This window comes from Quercus robur, chromosome 9 (genome assembly GCF_932294415.1).
Source record: "Quercus robur chromosome 9, dhQueRobu3.1, whole genome shotgun sequence".
NCBI classification, from domain to species: Eukaryota; Viridiplantae; Streptophyta; class Magnoliopsida; order Fagales; family Fagaceae; genus Quercus; species Quercus robur.
In genome coordinates, this window is record NC_065542.1 from 10,162,543 (window position 1) to 10,178,192 (window position 15,650).

At 33.6% G+C, this 15,650-nt stretch overlaps 2 protein-coding genes across 2 annotated transcripts in view; both read left to right on the plus strand.

Annotated features, from left to right (window-relative positions):
- LOC126698110 (LEAF RUST 10 DISEASE-RESISTANCE LOCUS RECEPTOR-LIKE PROTEIN KINASE-like 1.2) overlaps nucleotides 1-10,803 on the plus strand; it is a 62,415-nt gene extending 51,612 nt beyond the window's left edge. The window contains exon 2 of the mRNA XM_050395128.1: nucleotides 10,618-10,803. Within this exon, the coding sequence (XP_050251085.1) occupies nucleotides 10,618-10,679 (62 nt within the window). The 3' untranslated portion in view covers nucleotides 10,680-10,803. The remainder of the gene's footprint in view (nucleotides 1-10,617) is intronic.
- Nucleotides 10,804-13,503: 2,700 nt separating this feature from the next.
- LOC126700689 (rust resistance kinase Lr10-like) lies at nucleotides 13,504-14,304 on the plus strand. The gene has a single exon (XM_050398894.1). The coding sequence runs from the start codon at nucleotides 13,537-13,539 to the stop codon at nucleotides 14,302-14,304; it is 768 nt and encodes a 255-aa protein (XP_050254851.1). The 5' UTR covers nucleotides 13,504-13,536.
- The last annotated feature ends 1,346 nt before the right edge of the window (nucleotides 14,305-15,650 follow it).

The following is a 15,650-nucleotide window of genomic DNA, read 5'->3' on the forward strand; positions in this document are numbered from 1 at the left end:
TCTCCACGAATATCCCTGTAAGGAAATATCTTGTATCCCACGATCAACCCTAATCAAAACAATCTCTATAAGGAAAAGATCCTGCAAAATACGTGTATTAATGAGAATCTTCCCTACAAGGAAAGATCTTCTCCACCAAGAAATGAAAGTCAGCTCTACACTATTATAAAAACCCCAAAGCCCTCACAAGCCAAGGTATGCATAATTTTTTCAGCTCTGGTACTCTAGAGTTGTAGAAATTCTCTCTAACTTAACCTTCGGAGGGTATTTGGCCGGTACCACACCGGTACTCTTTGTAGGGTTTTCTTTGTTTCTATTTCGCAGGTTTTGTCTAGAGCACGTAGAACTGTGTAACTCACTGACGATTTTTGCATCATCAACTCTGATTCTAGGATGACTTCTAACTCTTGGTTTAAACACTTTACAAGCATATTTGCATTGATTCTTGTAGGGCCTATAAAGGCAAATCAATTAGGAGGCATGGTTAACTTATCTCCTTCTCCTTCCAACATTTGAACCATAACTTTCATAGAAGGATGTTCCACTGGGTGCCACTGGTGCACCAAAATCCCATAATTGTTAGTTTTTTTGCAATTTTAGCATCTCCATTATCCTCAACATAGACTCATAGATCTTCATTTTGCTCTAATAGATTGTAGATCCATTCTGGGAAATATATTTGGCTAGTGTTTTCCACAATTATATCAATATTTTTCCTACCTCCAACCATTTCAAGCAATAACATTCCAAAACTGTAAACATCTGACTTGTAAGACAGGCTCCCAAAGTTCCTAGAGAGCACTTCGGGTGCAACGTAACCCATGGTCCCCCTAACTGTGGTCATGGACACTGCACTTTGATCCTTTGCACACAACTTGGCCAAACCAAAAAAAAAAAAAAAAAAAAAAAATGGATTGAAGTTTTGGTCTAGCAAAACATTATGATGTTTAATATCAAAATGAAGGATTCGTTGATCGCATCCTTGGTGAAGATATTCAATTCCTTTTGCTATGCCAAGAGCTATGTCTTGTAGTTTTTCCCAACCAAGGAAATGGTTAGAATCTATTGAGGAAATGAACTTTTCTAGTGAATCATTTGATAAGAACTCATAAATTAGAGCTCTTCTAAATCCATTAGCACAAAAGCCAACCAAGTGAACCACATTAACATGGTGGATTCTACCCATTGTTCCTACTTCATTTATGAATTCTTCTCCATTGCCCTTGGAACTGTTCAAAATCTTCACGACAATGTGGATTTCATTGAACACTACTCCATAGGCACCTCGTCCTAACTTCTCTGTAAATTGATTTGTAATCCTTTTAACATCATTTTATGAGTACCTTGTGGGCTTAAGGGCTCTATAATCCTCCAAAAACTTTTCAATCCTTGCTTGATTTTCTTTTTCTGTTTTTTCATAGCAATAGACATGGTAGACTACATAGACCACTAGTTCCAAAAGAAATGACCCCAAGGTGAAACTGCATGAACATATTCATGAGTCTAGAAAACAAAAAATAATTTACTGTAAATTTTCAAATGGGCAATGGAAAACTCACCAATAATCTCTATTGTTGTTGATCTACCTGTAATATATTTTAACATGATCATCTTTTTATTACACGTCAAAAAAGAAAACAAAAGATAATTGTGTGTAAAATTTTATCACTATTAGTAAAAAATTGATAAGATATTCCCAGAGTACAGTGACATGATACTCTCTTCTATCACATGAATGATGAACTCCATCATAAATTTAATAAGTTGGATAAGTTATTACGTGAGATGATGTAATACCAAGTTATGATACTCCTAAAACAATAAATAACTACTCTTATTAGTATCGTAATTTTTGTTAGGACATATGTGAATCATGTTAGAAACATATGTCATTGTAGAATTGGCTAATCCTTTGACAAAACGCAGTTTACTTGTAATTGGGTAAATTTAGGATGTGTTTAATACTTCAAGGAACAAGGTTTCAAGTTCAAGTGTTAAAACCATGCAAGTCTATCCAAGAATCAAGTGAAGAAGTGTTGGATTTTAAAGCTCGACAGCTAGTATCTATCGAGGTTTAAAAGGCTGCTGTAACTCGATGCTCGACAGCTGCTCGATAGAAAGGGTATCTATCGAGATTTAAGAAAATCAGTTTTTCATATCTGATTTCACTCCAATCCATGTATAGATGTTTTGGCTTTCTTTTCTCACAATCCTAAAAATATATAAGGATTGCTTTAAGGGCAGTCACAGTTGATACACATCGATGTAAAAGTTTTTCACAAGCATATTGTGAACCGGAGACATATGCCCTAGTTCATCTTTCTCTTTAAGAAGTTGCTACGTTTGTACACTATAGGGTTTTGTAACCAAGGAGCTTCGTGATCTTCATCATATAGATGAACTGAAAAAATTTGCAGCCAACATCCTTCTCAAGTTGGTGTGTAAGCCGAATACTGGGATCCACACATTGAATTGGTTAGTCACGTACTCAGATCCGTGCATTGAAAGGAGAGATATTGTCACTACAGAACAAGTCCAATTGGGTATTGGGGTAAGGGTTCAATTCTAGGTTAGTATAAGGTACTGGGATTGCTTTACTTGTAACCACTTGTTGTGATAATAGTAAATTCTCAGGAGTGGTGACCTTAAAATCACTCGGTGGAGATTTTTCCGTGTAGGTTTTCTCCATTTGAAAACAAATCACTGTGTCAACTTTATTTTTCACTGCATACTTATTTAGTTGGTGATTTGTTTGTGCTACCATGCTTATTGCATGCTAATTGAATTAATTAATTAACTTGGCTAATTAATTGGTTAATTCATCACAAGGGGTCAATACATTCTTAGCCTATCAAGTGGTATCAGAGCAGGCACATTCTAATTAGGGTTAATCTTTGTTGTGAGATCCATTGACCCCTGTTGTCATGAACAGAGGATAGTCTCTTATTATACCTCATTTATTTGATGACACTAACTATGCATACTGGAAAGTACGCATGAGAGCTTTCTTGCAGTCATTAGATTAAAAAGTGTTGCAAGCTGTAGAGATAGGCTAGACCAAGCCTAAGGAAGCACCGGTCGATTGGGATGATGCTAAGGTCAAAGCGGCTAACTTCAACAACAGGGCATTGAATGCTCTATTTAGTGTGGTCACGAATAAGGAGTTTAAGAAAATATCCTCCACTGAAACTGCAAAGAAAGCATGGACCATATTAGTTGAGTTGAATAAATCAACCCTTGAAGTCAAGGTAAATGATCAAAATCAACTCCTTGGTCATTGATGAACAATCTGGTTTGGTTCATTTCGTGCTCTAGCTAGATCAGACTAATCCAATTTGCAGTTTAGGTTGTGGGTTGGATCGGGTTGGGTAACCCAATTCAATACTAACGTAGCAAAGAAGTTTTTGACTTGGCAGATATGCTAATGTTGCAAATGATTCCTACAAAAACAAAAACTTTACTTATTTCAATCCACTTTGTTGAGGGTTCACTAAAATCTTGGAATAAGTTAAACACGCTTGAAATAAATATATTAAAAAAAAAGTTACTAGTTGCAAAGTTACTGAAATAAATAACTTTTTGATGTGGCTTTTCAAAACTATGAGATATCATATTGCTAAAGTTACTGATTTTTTTTCCCTCTTTAATGGCAGGTACTACCTTGAGGCGTGCAAGTATAAGTGAACTTAAAATAACCTACTCTTAAAATAATTTTTTTTTCGTGAGTTTTTCAAAGTTTTTGACCCTTAAAAAAAAAACAACTTTTTTGTAGTAGATGTTGCACATTGACTTGGCACTTTGTGAAGGTGACATGTGGTGTTTGGCAAGCGGCTTGAGCAGGCTTCCTCCAACAGCAATTCTGCAAACTCTTCTTAACAAAATTTAATTCATTTTACATCAAATAATATACATCAAATAATATACATTAAGAATTTAATTTGTTTACAAGCAAATTTCAGGGAATAATAATATGAATGCTTAAAGGCTATAACTAAAGTTGTTAGTATCGTACGATACGCAATACATATCATATTATGTGTAAAAAGTTTCATATCGTATCTATGTATCGTAAGTGTTTATAAATCGTACGATACAGTGTGTGTATCATATGAATTGTATCGTATAATTACGTAAATTTACAAATTTGCTACAATTACTGTGTATAATTTAAAATTTTTAAAGAATATGAGTTCTTGTTAGTTTAATGGGTTAAGTTTCTTTTGGTCAAACAAAAGACTTAGATTCAAAACTAGCCTAAACAAAAGAAGAAACCAATTAGTGACTTGGCCTAATAATAAAAGACAATTATTAGAGAGAGGATATTTTAGGTTTCAAATCTTATTGTATCTATAAAAACATATTTAAAGAATATTAATTGTGATTAATATAATTTACAGGATAATTATACATGACTTAATGAAAGAAAATATTTGTCGTGAATTATATAAAACTAACATGATGAATTTTTTTTTTTTATATCTATTTGAGAAAATAATATATAGAATTCATTTTTTTTTTTTTTGGTCCTTAAAATAAATTATGTTAAAGACATGCATCTTTTAAATATAAACTATGTATATATGTGTTCTGTTTTTTTAAAACTATGCATCTTTTATTTTGTGTATTTGAAAATTATTGATCAATTTGACTTGGTTTCCCTCTGAATAAAATTTCTGAATTTGCCACCAAATTCAAGCCAATAATCAACAGCCTGCATCATCCTTCGCTAATAAGAAGGCTGTATGCGCCTTCATCAAGTGAGCAGCCAAGAGAATAAATTCAAATGCTAAAGTAGCCAGGGCTTTTGTGGAATTAACCAACCTACCATATTCACTGTTTCACCTAACGTGGATTGTTCCAAGTGCTTAAACCAGCTCCTCCATCCTAATACATGCAATCTTTAACGCCCTTTTTGCTTCCATTTTCAACGTGCATGTTCCAAGAATTAACTGATTGAAGCTATTTGATACCCAATCAGTTGAAGGTTTGATTGAAATTCGAGCAAACTGCAGCAAAATAAAACCTCCTCTTGTGCCAAAGTATAACTGATGTCACAGAAACCTGAAGAAAGCACACATGATGCTTTCTTTGACAAAACATAAATTAAACTGTTAATTTCTAATAGTAAAACTCAAATCCATGATGGGTTCCTTGAATTCACAAGGTAATTGGTATAGAATTCACCAGAGAAAATTATAGACAAAATCTGTATTTTATTAATTTGAAAATTGAATTGTCTTTGGTAGTGTGTTTAAATAATAATTAGAAAAACCTAGGGTGGCTAGAAAACCTAAGGTGGCTAGGAAACCATGGGTGGATAGGAAAGTGTATAAAATCCTAATTTAATTAAACAACATTAAAAACACCTAAAAACAATGAAATAAATAGTCTAAACCTAAAATAACGAAAATTACATAAAATACTAAAATTAAGAAATTACAAAATTAATTAGTAAATCTTGTCCTACATCAGACCCCTCCACTTGAAAAAAACTCATCCTCGAGTTGATAGTCGAAATCTAAAATCTTCCGCTCCAAATAAACAAATACTTTGAATGCTTAATATAATTTGATTTGGTTTTGAAACTTGAATCCTTCATAAAATCTCTTCTCATCTACCTTCAATTTATTTGCAACATCAATCAACAAAGGGTTGATAATAAAATTAAAATTTTCTACTCCAAGAAAATCAACATGTTGTGTAGTCATCTTCAACAAATGAACCAAAACCTGTGGATTGTGAGTTGTGGACTCATCCTCATATTTGACCTCAGTTGAATCTTCCACAATATTCTCAATAATTACCATCTCTTGATTTGTGTCATTATCCGCAATCAACTCAACCTTCTTTTCTTTGACCTCTTCATCAAATTTTTTACAAGTGGTATCTTCAAGTTTCAATTCAACAACTTGTTGCAAATCTTGAATTTTTTTAACCACTTCAAAATTTTCTTTAGAAATTGGTTACATCTTGTCAACCCTCAAATCCTTTTCTCTTCTTGACACATGGACTTGGTTGTGATAATTTTGGTTTTGTGGTTGACCTTTCATGTTTTGAACATATTGCTTTTCATATGAATATACAGATTTATAATCAAAACTTGTATAATCTAGTATATCATAATAGTCATTAGGAAACCATAAATAAATTAATATCCTTTTTCATTCTTTGTCAAGAGCGAATTGGATGCTTACCTCAACACTTTCTATCAATTTGAATGTCTTCCTACCATTCCTCTGCTTCATCGTCCAATTTATTAGATGCAAGCCGTACTTTTTCTTCATCACAAATCTTCCAAAAATTAAAATACTCTTCCAAATAAGAAGCTAATCAATATATTGATCATTATTGTTGTGATACAATTTCCCAATAAGAAGAGTAGCAATGCCTTGCTGGATTTCGTGCATAGTTTGTTGTCTCTTTTCATGAAATTGGTGGAACTCAGCCTTGGTGAGAACTGCGTCTTCAACTTCGTTGTTGTTGTTGTGGTGGTTACCATCACACTGGTTAGCTATCAGGCCAGGGTAAGTCAAGGTTATGAAACCAATTGATGTCACGGAAGCCTAAAGAAAGTACACACAATATTCTTTTTGATGGAACAAAAACTAAATTGTTAGTTTGTGGTAGTAAATCTCGAATCCACAAGGTGATTAGTTTAGAATCCACTAGAGAAAACAATAGACAAAATATGTATTTTATTAATCTGAAAACTGAAGTTCCTTTGGAGGCTACAATGCGTTTAAATAATAAGAAGAAAACCTAGGGTGGCTAGAAAATCTAAGGCGGCTAGGAAACCCTTGGGCGGCTAGGAAAGCGTATAAAATCCTAACTTGACCAAACAACATTAAAAGCACCTAAAAACAAGGAAATAAATAGTCTAAAAATAAAATAATGAAAATTATATAAAAAGACTAACATTAATAAATTGCAAAAATTAAATAGTAGATTTTTTCTAACATCAATAACTTATTTTGTTGTAAGTAGGATTATATTCCTAGAGGGCGAATAAAGTTACTAGTATGTTACCGATAGTTGGTACATAAGTATTGTATGATATTATAAAACTGGGTGTTTTCTCAAAAGCCTTGTATCTTAGTGACACAATCCATCTTCATAACTAGGAGAATCATAGTTCAAATTCCCCTCTCCCATTATTATGATTATAAAAAAGTTATGGGGTGTTCTTAAATTTTAAATATTAGTTAATTCATTGTAACAACCCTTGGAAAAATGCTAATCACATTTGCTCTATACATTAAAAAGACTGGTCGAAATTGAGGTTTATTGAGTTATCATTCCTGGACCAAATTGGGTGGTTTGATCCAGTACATCGAGAACCAGCCCAAGGGCCGAATTTTTTTGTTACAATTTTGCCCATATGATGTTTGTTGAAATTAGTCAGCACCGGGATTTGAACTTGGGTTCTCTAGGTTGATATATGCATATCCAACATGTCAACCATTAAGTTGGTAAGATATAGAAAATTATTATATATAAACACAATTTATGAATTAAATTTAATAAAAATATATAAAGACAATTTATGAATTAAATTTAATAAAGATTAAATTACATATCATGGCTAGACCTTAATTGAACCCCAGTCTAACCTCAAAGAGGCTGAACCTCTTTTTTCTGGTTCTTTGAACAGTTTGGTTTCAAAATCTTGGTAGTACTTGTTAATAAAATTTAGATCTACCCAATATATGCTTAAGGTGAGATTCATCATACACACAACACACACTTAATCATTTTCAACAACTTGGGCTATGTGCTGTTTTTATTCAGCAAAAAAAAAAAAAAAAAAAAACTTGGGCTATGTGCTGATGATCTACTTCAAATATGGAATACACCGTTCGGAACTTGGGAGACTATGTATGATGTGCATTGTAGAACTTAACAAATGCTTCATAACATAATTCTGCAAAATAATTTTTTTATTAATAATTATTTAAATTAACGATTATTTGAAAACGTATCATTTTTTCTAAAGTTGTGTTTTAGAAATATGATTTTAAGTATTAAAATTATGTTTTTAAAATAAGATTAATTTCACTTAAATTTAAAAAAAATTGCTAAAAATATTATAAATAAAGCTAAAAAGTAGTTAAAACAGTACATTGGGACCCATGTATAATATTAAAAAGTGTAATGAGACCTATAAATAATACAAAAAATAAGCTCACTAGTAATAAAAATTGGCTTTCTAAGCCAATACCAAATGCAACCTAAGTAGGATTTTAAAGAAAAAACTACATACTTAAATATATTATTTTACAAAATTTGGGAGAAAGTTCCGTTACATTTGCCTTCATAATTTCTTTCTTACTGCTACACGTACAATTTGTTAGTAATTTAACTGAATGCTTATAATAATTAAAAATATCTTCTAAAAAAAAACCTTAATAACTGTCAAATACTTAATTTAGCGAGATGACGTATGTGCTGACACCAGATATTGTTGGTGCATTGCTCTATATATTGATATTGATATTGCTCAATACCACAGCTCATTTCAGAAAATCAGAGTGCCTTCTTACCAAGGAGGCTAATCACAGATAATATCCTAGTGGCCTTTGAACTAATGCACTACTTGGATCATAAAAAGGAATGAAGAGATGGATTTATGGCTATCAAGCTAGACATGAGCAAGGCTTATGATCGAGTGGAGTGGAAATTCATTAAGGAGGTAACGCGAAGAATGGGATTTCAAGAGAGATGGATAGGGTGGATTATGAGATGCATCACCACGGTTTTGTATTCCATAATTATTAATGAGGAAGCACATGGCAGCATAGTACCCTCCCGGGGTCTGCGTCAGGGGGATCCGTTCTCTTCCTACCTCTTCCTATTATGCACGGAAGCCCTTTCAGCACTCATTGAAGAAGCAAACAACAATAACGCCCTCACTGGTATATCAGTATGCAAAGGCAGTCCAAAAGTAACTCATCTGTTCTTCACTGACGATAGCCTACTCTTCTGTAAGGCAAAGAATCTGGAGTGCAGCAAAATGGTGGAGATTCTTAAGCAGTATGAAGATGCCTCGGGTCAGCAAGTGAACACGGATAAATCCTCTGTGTTCTTTAGCCACAATACATTCTCTACTATGAAAGAGGAAGTGATGGACATCTTGGGACCTATGCAACATACAAGACATGGGAAGTATCTGGGTCTCCCATCTCTAATAGGAAAGTCCAAAACACAAGTTTTTGCTAAAATCAAAGAAAAGGTGGGGAAAAAGCTCTCGGGTTGGAAGGAAAAAATGCTTTTGATGGGGGGAAAAGAAATTCTTATCAAGGCAGTAGCGCAAGCGGTTCCCACCTATACTATGGGCTGTTTTCTGTTGCCTAAAAGTCTCTGTGAGGATTTGGAGGGGATGATGAGGAATTTTTGGTGGGGTCAGTGAATGTAGAGGTATTATGGTTGCTGCAAGAGGCGTTTTGTTGAATGCTTCCTATGATGTGGAGACTACTGAAGCTCTTGCAATTGAGGCCGGGATTCTTTTGGCGGCTGAGATGAAGCTTCCTCAGGTACGTATAGAATCAGACTCCCTTATTGCCGTCCAAGTCGTGAACTCAGGATCTTGCCATGGAATTATGGGCCCTATTATTCATGGTATTCTTAATTTTCTTAATCAGTTTAGGAGTTGGAAAGTTCTGCATCTGAAAAGGGACTACAACAAAGTAGCACATAAGCTAGCTCAGTAAGTCAGAAAGGCTAGGATGTCTCAAACCTGGATAGGGTTCGAGCCCCCTTGGCTTCATAACCTGCTTTTACTTGATAGATCAAAGTGCTAGTGTTGGCTTTGTTTTTTCTGCCTTGTTGTATTTCAATCTCAAATTTTATGAAAAGTTCGAGTTTCATTTCAAAAAAAAAAAAAAAAAAAAAACTTGCGCTTCTTTGACCCACAAAAAAAAAAAAAAACAAACAAACAAACAAACAAACTTGCGCTTCATCTTTCTTCATGTGGAAACTTTACTTTTTTACTTTATTGTTGAACATGCTTTGAAGACAACAGAAAGAAGTTTTTATTGTGTTTGTCTACAGCTGTGAAAGTTTTCCAGCGTGTACTAGTGGAAATATTCCTCTCTCTGTCTACTTCAATGGCAAGAGGATCGATGCTCAGTGTAGGACTCACTGCCCTTGTTGCTCTTACTTGCTGTGCTAATGCTATGGTTAATGATAACTGTACCGCTTCTTCTTGTGGGAATATCCACAGCATAAGCTTTCCTTTCCGTCGACCGACCCAGAAAACTGCGGGGACTCCAGTTATGAACTTTCGTGTGAGAACAATCGTACGGTGCTACACTTAAATGGAGGAAAATACTACGTACAGGAAATCAGTTACATCAACTACACAATCCGGATTGTGGACTCGAGCATACACAAGGACAATTACTTCTCCTTCTCCACCCCGACTTATTCTTTATCTCGATATTATTGCAATCCATATGACACTCACCTGAAAAAGTGGACAAAGGCGAATCACTGGGATCTCGAACTATCACGGAGTTTGGTTTTGATGAGCTGTGAAAAACCAGTGAATTCTCCGTTGTATTTGGACACTTCTACTTGCAATTATGATGACAACTCTTCTTCTATATCTGATTCCAAGAGGTATAGATATGTTAAAGTTGGTAGAACCAACGCATCCGAAATGGAGGACTCGTGCCAAGTAGAGAAGATGTTTCTGACTTCGTGGCCAACAGATAATGATGACCCAAATATCTCCTGTACAGACATCCACAATGAATTGGTATATGGTTTTGAGCTTTCATGGCTCTCTGGTTTTTGTGGAAGTGTTTGCCCAATAGCAGTATACGATTGCCACCTCGATGAGGCGAACCATGTTCAATGCGACGTCAGTACTGGTGGGTAAATAAAGCAAGAAAGGCCATAACACTTTCCATTCTCTAATTTACATGTTGTGCATTATTTTCCCTTTCGCAAGATTCTTTCTTTTCTGAACTCTTGCATTTTTCCACTGTCACTATTCATGTATTTATTCTATTAAACTTCTATAAGACCAAACTTCTTGGTGCATACACCATCCATAATTCCTTTCCTATGTAATAGACATGATAGGATATTTTTATTCAAGTCTCAGTATAATGACTGGATTTAATTTTAAGGTTTCCAATCGCTGATATGTTTTTTTTATTTATTATTATTTGTCATTGCAGGAGTGCTTGGCCGTATCCGAGGTGAGGTTTCTATCTCAAAACTTGTTTAAGGGTCGTATAGAATGGACAATAAAATAGAACTGTATGAGTAATTGTTCCTCATGTAATAATGACACAGGCAGAGGAATAACCATGTACTTGGGCAATTGATTGATCTCAAAATTTTATGCTTGAGGAAATAGAATGTAAAAAAGTATCGAATTTTTTAAGGTCATAACACTTTCCATTCTCTAATTAAATACTACCTTACATGCATGCTGACCATTATTTTCCCTTTGCAAGTTTCTTCCTTTTCTGAACTCTTGCATTTTTCCACTGTCACTATTCATGGATTTATTCTATTAAACTTCTATAAGAACAAACTTCATGGTGCATACACCATCCATAATTCCTTATTACCTATATAATAGACATGCTAGGATATTTTTATTCAAGTCTCAGTATAATGACTGGATTTAATTTTAACGTTTCCAATCGCTGATATATTTTTCTTTTATTTGTCATTGCAGGAGTGCTTGACATGATCCCGTGAGGTAATTTCTATCTCAAAAAGTTGTTTGAAGAGTAATATAGAATGGACAATTAAATAGAATTGTATGAGTAATGGTTCCTGGTGTGATGATGACACAAGTAGAGGAATAACCATGTAGTTGGGCAATCAATTGGTCTATCTTAAACATATGTGCTTAAGTAAACGAAAAGTAATAATTATCGAACTTTTGAAGAAGATAGCTTCTTCGTGCGTACCCCCATCCATTACAATGTAATAAACATGTTAGGGAATAGTTATTGTAGTCGTATAATGACTAAATTCAATTTTAAAGTTCTCAACGTTGATATTTTTCTTTCTTTGTCAAAATTGCAGGTTTGGGATATTCTTTTGGTGAAAGTGCACACTGGTGGGACGCAATATCATATGATTCACTCGTTGGTGAGGTTTCAATCTCAAAAAAGGTTTTTTTGAAGGATAGTAATTAATACACAGAATGAACAAGGAAATAGAATTGCTTGAGTAATAGCGCCTGATGCGTGCTGATGAAGCGGGTAGAGAAATAAATAACCATGTACTTGGGTAATTGGTTGATCTCGAATACACGAATACAAATCTTTTGTTTTACTTTTTGGTAAAAATAATATGTCATGTGTTTGATTTTTATCATTTTAAACTTTATTTATTTTATAAGAAAAGTCAAACACATACATAGTAATTAGTGGAATAAAAAGAAAATTTGACAAGGGATCAAATCTAGGATGTCCTGCTCTATTACCATAATAAATTACTAATTTCCCAAAAGATTAAATTAACAGAAAATGTTAAGTTTAATTATTTAATCATAATTTTAACAATCTCATTCTTTTAAGCTTGATGATATGAAAAGTAAAAGTTATATAATTTCTTAAGAAATTAGCTTCCTCTCAATAAAAATTTACCTTTTCTGGCTCCCAAATTTTCCATGATAATAAAGTTTTAGTACATAGTATTCAATGCAAAACGCATGTCTGAACATTTACTCCATTATAACCTAATTAAAATATCATGCTTGACTCGATGGGCAAATTCTTCAGCCCTAGCCATAGTTTAACTAATGTTAAATTGCAAAAATTTTCAAAAGTTTAAGATGTTGAGAAATAATAAGTTTAATTATTTAACCATATAATTCTAAGTTCTAACAACTAATGCATATTGGGAACTCTAAAAGCATCTGATTGAGCTCGACTCAATTGAAGTGACATCCCAATTTTAAGACCATATATATAAATTATAATGTCAACCGGCTTTTATGGTTGTTGATATTTCTTGCTTCAGGTCACTTGTTTCACTAATTAGTAATTCATTTTTCGTTAGCAAAAGGTAATTTCACCTTCTTCTTGTTTATATTTCTTGCAGAAAATTTGTTCTTAACTCCGGCAATCGGTAATAACCTGAATCTCTTCTTCAACTTTAATTTTTTTTAGCATATCATTCCTTAAGATTGTGATTAAAAATAGTTTACCATGCATGCAAACAAGACATAAATATTAGTTACATTAACATGAAACAAAATATATTGTGCTTAATTACTAGGGTTAAGAAGGTATGTGATTGTAAGTCTAACCATAATTTCAACTAAAAATTAAAAAATGTGACAGGCGCAACAACAAATTTGTTTTCTTATAGTTATTTTGGTGATTTTTCTGCACAGTATTATTTTACCTTGAAACAAAGACTATCTTGGGGATTCCATGTGTGGTGGCGTTTTTGATTTATAAGTGGCGTAAGAGACATTTATCAATGTATGATGCTGTTGAAGAATTTCTGCAAAGCCAAATTAATCTCATGCCAATTAGGTACTCTTACTCTGAAATTAGGAAGATGTCCAAAGGTTTCAAGGACAAATTGGGTGAAGGAGGCTATGGCTCTGTATATAGAGGAAAGCTTGAAAGTGGCCCTCTTTTTGCTATAAAGATGTTGGGAAACTCCAAAACTAATGGGCAAGAATTTATCAACGAAGTTGCAACAATTGGAAGAATTCACCACATGAATGTGGTGCAACTCATTGGCTTCTGTGCTGAGGGCCCAAAGCGTGCCCTTATATATGAATTCATGCCTAATGGTTCTCTTGAAAAACACATTTTTTCTCGAGAAGAAAGTATCCCCATAAGTATCGAGAAAATATTTGAGATTTCTCTTGGAGTGGCTTGTGGGATTGAATATCTGCATCGAGGATGTGACGTGCAAATTCTACATTTTGATATAAAGCCTCATAACATTCTTCTTGATGAGAACTTCATTCCCAAAGTTTCTGATTTTGGGCTTGCAAAACTTTATCCAACAAATAATAGCATAGTGTCTTTGACTGCTGGAAGGGGAACATTAGGATATATAGCCCCAAAGTTGTTCTATAAAAATATTGGAAGGGTCTCCTATAAAACTGATGTTTATAGTTTTGGCATGTTATTGTTGGAAATGGCAAGTAGAAGAAAGAACGTGAATGCATTTGCAGACCATTCAAGCCAAATTTACTTCCCAACTTGGGTCTATGGCCAATTAAGCGAAGGAAATAACATAGAAATAGAAGATGCCACAGAGGAGGAGAAGAAAATTGTTAAGAAGATGATGGTGCATACAGATGAAGCCTAGTGACCGTCCTTCAATGAACAAAGTTGTAGAAATGCTTGAAGGAGAAGTTGAATGCTTACAAATGACTTCCAAGCCTTTCCTATCATCATCACCAGCGAGACCAACAAGTGATGTAGGAGACAACTTAAATTCAACTAATTCATCATTTCAATTAGGTGAATCAAGTTAATTGGCTAAACTTTAAATGCAAAGAAAAGCTAACACCACCGCAAAACTAGGGCAATTAGTCTTCACATATTTGATAGCATAGAGACACTTCATATATTTTGTGTGACAAATAATTGGTCCCTTGATTTATGATAGCTATCCTTACCTTTTTTTTTTTTTTTGCTTAGTACGTGGTATATTTATTTGTTAAAGTCTTTTTAAGAGGAAACAAAATTTATAATTTTATAATTGTGATTTGTGAATGTGTAATTGATTAAGTTAACAAACAATGCTGAAAAACCGGGCAATTTATGTTGGAGTGACAATAGCCCCATTGTAAAAATTGCTTTCAGTATTCATATGCATGGTTAAGCAATCAATTCATGTGAACTACAAAGTCTACAATAATTCAGTGGCTGCCCTGCCTCCAACAGAGAAGGAATCCTTCCAAATATTGTTGTGCAGAATCGTTCAAGGTTTAGCTCTGGAATAGATCAGGCAGCTAATTTAATATTCCTTAATCAACCTGTCTGCTCAATTAGAGTTGTCCCATTGAATGAAAATGTTCCTGACATATGGAGTTGGTATGCATACCATCAACATGTACCCAAACGCATTTAACCGCTCTCAAGTTTGGTCCTTCCATCTATTAACTATCTATAAAATTGTCATTGGGTATGATAAAATGACATTCCATTTAGATTTATAACCGACAATAAACAAAAGGATAAGGACTACAATGACAAAAACAAAAAACAAAAAACTTTTAATACCAAAAAAAAAAAAATTTGTTCAAATATAAAACTTTTGGATTTTAGCCAAAAACTTTAATTGATGTGACACTATATACATTGTTATATACAAGAAAAAAATAAATTAATAAGAAAAAAGTTTATAAAAACTTCCAAATATTCATAGATATTAATATAAAAGTGAATAGTGTACAAACCAAATACTTATAGATATCGCTATAAAAGTGAATGGTGTACAAACCAAACATTCATAGATATCGCTATAGATGATATATCTACACTAGAGATGGAGTCAAATTGGTCGAAATGAGTTTCATGTGTATCTGACTTAAAATGACAAGATTATTAAATGGGTGAGTACGTATCAACCCAAATCTAGCACAAACCAGCTAAAACTCAACCCTAATTTACAAATATTGTGTCATGCTTGTGTCATGTTCGCGTTTG

What these genes read in the sequence shown, in the direction of transcription:
- LOC126700689 (XM_050398894.1), top strand. Translation starts at nt 13,537, where the DNA reads ATGTCCAAAGGTTTCAAGGACAAATTGGGTGAAGGAGGCTATGGCTCT.